Source organism: Hipposideros armiger, unplaced genomic scaffold, assembly GCF_001890085.2.
Source record: "Hipposideros armiger isolate ML-2016 unplaced genomic scaffold, ASM189008v1 scaffold_70, whole genome shotgun sequence".
Taxonomy (NCBI): Eukaryota; Metazoa; Chordata; class Mammalia; order Chiroptera; family Hipposideridae; genus Hipposideros; species Hipposideros armiger.
The window spans coordinates 2,727,643-2,735,192 of NW_017731420.1; the positions used below are offsets into that span (position 1 = coordinate 2,727,643).

The window sequence follows — 7,550 nt, forward strand, 5'->3', positions numbered from 1 at the left end:
GTTGTCACCTTGAGAGGTAAAAAGTATAACTATTGCACTGTGTTGTACAGCTGAAACTAATTCTAAAAAATGTGTATTTCACAATAAAAAAATAAGTAAGTTAAAAAATAAATAGCTTAGAAAAAGTGTCTTAAGAGACAAATACATTTCACAATGGTTATATTCCTTACCTTGAAGAATGAGCCTCAAGAAACTGATGGAAATGTTCAAACTCCAGTTTGTTGTTCAGCAGATCATTAAAATTAAAATGCTTATATTCTGCAGGAACATTATTCCAGTATTCTGTTTGTTTATAAACATCCGGAAGTGGTGATCTACCTGTTCCAATTTCACAAGTAGTGTCCTAGTGAAATAATACTTTTCATAAAAATCTCTTAAACAAAAAACATTATTTTTCAAATTTAAATAGAGAAACGGAAATAAAAATTAATATTAGGCCAAAGTCATTTAACAATTCAATGGTAGAACTGGGTAAAGAATCTAGAATCTAGAATCTAGAATGGTTCTAACTCATATCAAAGTCCTTCCCATTCCATTCCTATTCCTTTGCATTCCATTCCCTTCTTTTCAGGAACATTTAGTAAACATTTATTATATATTTATTTATAAAATATTAACTTTATTATTTTTGTTAGTATAGAAGTAATGTCTTTTGTAATAAAAAGAAGAAACAAAAAGCATACACAATCTACCATTCATCATTTACACACACACAGGGGGTGCCAAAAATATGTGTACAAGTGGACATTTTAGTCAACACTGCTCAAGCAGTAGTTTGCCATAATCAGGAGTGTCTGGATACCTCTTGTAATTGCACAAGTCAAAGATGACTTGTATTCATCTTTTGTTATCAGTACATATTGAGCATTACAATTCTAATAGTTTTTTCCATTCTTAAAATGTGTATACATTTTTTTTGACACCCTCTGTATATATAGTCTTTTTTGTTTACACATGTGTAGTTTATTAAAAATGAAAACAGGACTATATAATTATGTATGATTTTGTAACTTGGTTCTTTTTCTTAATAATATGTCAGGAATATAAAACATTTTTATCTATAACTTAATTTTAAAAGTTATAGAGTAATGCAAGATGATTTTCTAATAAAGATTACATTATTTAAATGTAATCTCCTTCATATAAAACTTAATTTGGGGGTATTTTAAAGACTTCTGATGTTTTACAGACAGTTTACAAGCCCTACAGGGCAAAGAGGTAGAAAGGCTTATTCTCTGAAAAACTCTTCCTTCTATAATTCCTTCTATAATTAATTTATCTCCCTATTTGTTTTTGAAAAGCATCAGACCATGAGATAACCTGCCAATATTTTCAAAATCAATTATCCATAGGTTGAAGGATAATGGGGAGTGTTATAGATGTTAGTTCATAAAGTCTAAAGTGCAACTTTATAATGTTCTACCCTTATGGATTTTTATGTATCCTTTCTAAGATATTAATTAGTTTCAAATAGAGAACTGTGTTAATGAGGCAACTACCATGAAGGTCATATTTTAAAAATAACTTTACTGTTTTTATAAAATCTTTTTGTAAAAGAATAAAAATTTCATATAGGTACAACGAAGAAAGTAAAGAATACCTGAAACCTTACCATTCAGAGCTGACTATCTTTACCATTTTGGTGAACTTCTTTCCAGATACTTCTCTTGTAGAAGTACATATGCAATTTTATACAAATAAGATCATACAGTATCACTGCCTTTCTTCCCTACATTTTTATATAATATGTCCTGAAAATTTTCCATGTCAATAAATATGAATCTAAACTCATTTTATATAGATATGCCTTTAACTTTATTGCTTTATGGATCTATCATGGTTTACTTAGCCAATCCAAAAGTTTCAAATTTATAAATCAAAATAATGCTTTCATATTCTAGTCAATCCTATGGTCTTTCTATTGACTTCCCCAAATTTTTCCCATATATTTTTTAATTGTTTTGCATATTGCTGTCACACAACATCTCCTTTTATGTTTGGAAAACTCAATTTAACTCTTTTGTGACTTGACAATACAGTTGCTGCCATACAGAAAATAACCAATAACATTCAAAGGAATATAATGTGGCTTGAAGGCTCCTAGCTAAGGCACACGAGTAGCTTGGCTCCCTGTATAACCTCATCTGCTTTTTTTCCCTGAATTTGTTGTTAGATGTGTCAATAAAATGTAACACAATAAAATGTACCATACTAGGCAAAGAAGCCCAGAAAAATGAATTTGCCTATTCCCTACTTTATCAATATAGGATATCCTCAGTATATGATCTCCTACTCCCCACCCCCCATCCCCACTAATATATGCAGTGGTAATTCTCTCCAGGATAAAAGTGTTTTTCTAAGTAGAGAGCTGTCTTACCTCAGGTTTCTTGGAAAATGTCTCTTTATGCAAAGCCTGAAGCTTTCTGAAGTTTGTGGAGTCTAGCTGTCGAGTTTCTTCTACCAGCTCCACCTAATAAAATAATTATAAAGCTTGTAACATCAATAGAATGTGCATTATGAAAAAGTGGGGAAAGAATGTACAATTTCCAATAACAGCAAACTAAAAAACAAACACACTTGCCAATAAAGTAAATTAGTTTGGAGGCAAGAGCAGGAAGACCAACATAGTAAAAAATATTAGCTACAGCAAAGTCAGATTTCGAATGTATGTGATAAAACAGTACATACATTTCTATGTAATGTGCCACCAAAAATCATTCCTCCTCTGTAGACACCCCTTGTGAACTAACAAACAATGCAAACGTGTTGGGTCACATTTCAAGTTTCTATTCATTATAACAGGATAACAGTCATGAAGGCAGATACCACTAGCTTTAAGGACCAAATAATCCACAGAAGAACAAGGAATGACTGGACTCCATTATGGTTATTAGTGTGTGAGCAAAGGTTTTATTGCTGTAGCAAGAGAGGAGAGTTAATCATCAAAGTAAAACTCATAGTAGGTCTCAGCCTTCAAGTGTGTATTGCTCTGTTTTATGTAGTCAGGAGAACAAGATCATTCTCCATTTCTCTATTTCGGGGAAAAATGAATTTGGCTGACTGAGAGCTTCCAATATTTAATAGGTGGTTTTGGTAGTCTCCTTGGTTATCCTTTTTGGGAAAGAGTCTATGTAAATCAGTCAATTGGACTTTTAGAGAAGTCCTGTGGGTTGAATTTAAGGACGTTTCTAGAATTAAGAGAGATTTGTTTTTCCTCTTATTAAAAAGAGTGTATAATTTATCCCATGCCCTTTTGTAAGAATCATTACTAATGCCAAAACATTTTGGTTGGGGGAAGTTAGTTATAATTCTGAATCTTTTTTATCATCCCAGGACCACATCTCAGGTCCATTGTCCTCTACACCACACATCATATTTAAAATTACTAGAGAGAATTTGTTTTTAATTTCATATGATATCATAATTTTCCTACTGTAATGTGTGTATTTTTGTGGTAGAAATGTTGCAATACTAATTTTTCAGGACAAAGAGAAATCAGGAATGAAAATTTAATCATTTTAGTCATTGAATTTAGTAAGCCATTAGGGTTGTTTTAGTTACAATTCAATCAGGTAACTCTAGCCAAGGTGTTTTGGTATTAATTTTATCTTAATTACCTAGCCGATCCTTTCTGGTAGAAGAGGTGACTAAGAAGCTTAAGAGGTGACTAAGAAGACTAAGTTGTTAAGGAGCTATGAACAAAGAATAGCAATACAAAGATAGCAGAGTCCCACCTGAAATGACCTCATATATAGGGTCCACGCATTATCTTAATATAAAAAATACCCATGGATGGTTTTAATTTGTGATTCAAAATAAATATTTAAAGAAATTTCCTCTGCCCATGAATATGACTAGTAAAATTATTCGAACACTGAGGCTTAAAATGACCTCCTTTGGAATGAAAAAAGATGTGTTGAAACTTTCACCCAATGAAGCAGTCTGACCTGATGAACATCTGGGGGGTGCTTTAAAATAGCAGCACTGAAGTCAGAGAATGTGCTTTCCACAATACATATGAAATGTTTATATTTTCCATGGGTGTAATATTTAATGTAATTCATCCAGCATAAAATTAAACGAGCTTTTCCCATTAATCAAAATTAAGGCCGCTGCTAAGAAATGGCAACAAGGGACAAAGCCAGTATATTATTATGGCATATTTTGTTGATTCACAGAAAATCAAAATTCATATTTCTCTCTGCTGACATATTTGTACAGAGAACTCAAAATGACATCAATTTAAGTCTTTTGTTAGGAGACAATAGGGAAACTGGCAAAAAAAAAAAAAGTTAATAAATACTTACCCTGCCCCAATTTTGAGCGTGCCCAAATCTTAACTCTGAATCCATGGCCTATGTGAGAACTTTTTCAGTTTTTCTCTTATGAGTTAACAACACTACTTATCATCAGTTTTGTAGTAAACCTGAATGGTTCACACAAAATTTATCAATGAGTGCCACAATACCTGTCTGTAAGCAACTTGGTCAGACTTTATCATCTTTGTCCAGGGCTCAAGTAGGAGGAGAAGAATATATTCTTCTGCTGTGTCAAAAAGGTCTTCAAAAGGTGGCTGTATTTTCATATAAATTTCTTTTTTCTTTTCCTGTTGGAGTCCAATGTCAAGAGTGGCCGAAGGAGCAACATATGTAGCAAAAAGATACTAAGGGAGAAGGAAGAAAAAGGAAAGGATGTTGGGAGAAATCATAATGGCTAACAGTTTCCTCAGTAAAGGTACTTTTTAAAAGGTAAGGAAGGCAAACAAGCTAAAGTGAGGTTTTTTTTTCTTGAAAAGATCTATAAAACTACGTAAGACAAAGCAATGTGTTTATTCAAAAGACTTTGCTTTTTATTTTATTTTCCTATTTCTTCATAGGTAATTAGCCACTTAGCCAGTAGATCTTGCACAAGAGTAGGTGATTTAGATATTCCAATTTTTCTCACATCACTACTGTGGATTATTATGATTGGTTCCGGGTTATATGTTTCCTTTTCCTCCTTATGCTCATGACATTTCTAACATATATGTGCTACTTTCCAAAGTGGTTTGAAATGCCCTTTTGAAAACAAGAGGCAAGAATACACTAGGGCTGAAAAACTGGTGGTTAGTCTTGTAGTCTAGAGACCCAGAAGACTACCTGCCTTACCCAACTGAGTTTCAGAATTCTTAAGACTGTTGCTACTTATCCCTTTCTGCTGTAAAAATGTCTCCATCTGTTGTCCAGTGCTGTGGAACAGATATAAGAAGGAAATAAGAATAAATGGAAAGATGTACACAGAATTCCAGCTTCCTAGACAAAGCTGCAAAAATGTTTATTTCATTCTACTCATTTGTCTTGTCTCTCAATAATAGCTACTTAAATCTGAGAAATATTTTAATAACATTTTATTTTTTAAATGTTACACACTGGATATGTCATGCCCCACACATCAAATTTAAATGTAGTTTTACTAAGCATCTTCTATTGTATTTTATTTCAATTGTATTTTTATACTTAAACTTTGGACCTGATAAATTCAAGATTCAACCCAGGCAATAGATAAAGAGATAATGATGATAGGTAGATAGATAGATAGATAGATAGAAGGTAGATAATAGATAGATTTAGCAAATACCAAATAATAGTCTTAGGTAAAATAATTTTTAAAAATGTTTTAAGGATTCCCATTAATAACACAAGCATTTACTGAGTATCCACTACATCTTAGACACTTGGATAAGTGTTATGTATGCAACTATTAATGAGTAAGACCCAATGCCTGCCCTGAAGAAGCCCATTGGTGGTGACATGGAGATGAAAACCAGTGGTTACAGTACAGTATGATAAGTACCACAATGGAGGTATGCATTACAAATAAGATCTTCAGTGATTATCTGTCCATTCTTTTCAAGCTCACCTCCCATTAATCACCTTATAAACTTTACACTCAATACCAATTTTTCTGTAATTTCCTTAAACTTTGCTGTTTTGCTACTCCATACCATTGCATATTGTTCCTTCAATCTAGGATAGTTACCCTACCCCATGCACCTTGTCTGCTTGATAAGCTCTAATTTTTTCTTTAATATCAGCATGGATTACTATTCCTCTAGGAATCCTTTACTCACACCCTCCTACCAAGATCATGCTTTTCTACTGCTACACTCATCACACTCTAATGCAATTATGTATTTCTGTGTCTTTTCTTCTGGAATGAGGTCCTTGAAGGCAAATACTGCAGCTTATTCATCTGTGATTCTCCAACTCTTAAAACTATTCTTGGCAGAGAATAGATGCCATAAATGTTTATTGAATTGTACTAAATCCACAGAAAAGATGCATTTATGTCTTGGAATGGGGAAGGAAATTGTTTAGAATTTCTTCCAAGGGAAGCTTCTCTTATCCTTAATACTTAAACCAAGTCTTTAAAGATGAGTTGGAGTCAATCAGACAAGAGAAGGGAGTTGATGAAAGAGATGGTTCAAGAAGGAAAATATGGGCCAAGGCATGGAGACCTAAGGGGTTTTATAACCTGTGGAGAGATTCTAGGCTTCAACTAGATAATGTTGACTAAATGAAAGAGAATGAGAGGATGCTGTAAAGGGTGGCAGGCACCAGAGCATGGATATGATCTTTTATTCTTTAGTAAGGAATTTGAGTTTTTATCTGAAGATATATAATGGGAAATCTCTGAGGCATGACATCATTGGATATGAATTTTTAGAAATAAATCACTGTGGCATCAGGAGTGAAAAATGGTTCTAGTAGATCAAGATTTGAGGCAGTCTGAAAGGTATTTCAGTAATCAAACAAGAAATTATCATCTTCATCTCTTGCCTGCTTTTTTTACAATAGCCTCTTAACTGGTTCTTCCAGGCTCCTCTTTGCTTTCTTATAGTCTTTTCTTACCACAGCAAATAGAGAAATCACTTTGCATATCACTCCTCTGCTCAAACTCTCCAGTGACTTCTCATCTCACACAGAATAATCGCCAAAGTCCTTTATAAGTGGAGGTTGTGGAAGTTTCTCAACGCTGATGTGATAAGGATTACTACAGTTTAGGACCTGCCAGTGGGGAAGCCCCTGTACACACCCTAGGCTCTTAAAACTCCCTAAGAGCAGGTGTGGACCAGGCATGGACTCTACCCTTGAGTCCATAAAATGCCAAGAGGAAATAACTTCTAACCTGTAATTATATACCTAGCAAAAATACCCTTCCAAAATGAAAAAAAAAATGATGTCATAAATTAGTAAACAGAAATAGCGCATTCATCACCAAATAATTAAAGTTAATTAATTAAAAGGAGGCCCTAGACAAGAGCAGGATGGAGTAGAGAATAACAGAAAGCATGAATATTTAGGTAAATATCAAGAAATATTGATGGTAAAATATAATCATAATGAATAAAGTCAGAGGAAACAGCAAAAGAGCCTAACTAAGGAAGAGAAGTCAGAAATGAAGTTGCAGGGCCGGCCGAGTGGCGCGATGGTTAAGAACTCGCTTGGGACGCCAGAGGGCCCCGGTTCCGATCCCACATATGAGGGCCAGTGACACTGCCCTCCACAGCT

General features: G+C 33.8%; 1 protein-coding gene across 2 annotated transcripts in view; it reads right to left on the reverse strand.

Moving 5' to 3' along the window:
• RGS22 (regulator of G protein signaling 22) overlaps window positions 1-7,550 on the reverse strand; it is a 177,056-nt gene that overhangs the window by 43,640 nt on the left and 125,866 nt on the right. For both annotated transcript variants that reach the window (XM_019642522.1, XM_019642521.1), the window contains exons 15-17: window positions 4,469-4,663; window positions 2,378-2,470; window positions 171-343 (exon numbers count right to left, since the gene is read on the reverse strand). In XM_019642522.1, coding sequence (XP_019498067.1) covers window positions 171-343; window positions 2,378-2,470; window positions 4,469-4,663 — 461 coding nt within the window. The remainder of the gene's footprint in view (window positions 1-170; window positions 344-2,377; window positions 2,471-4,468; window positions 4,664-7,550) is intronic.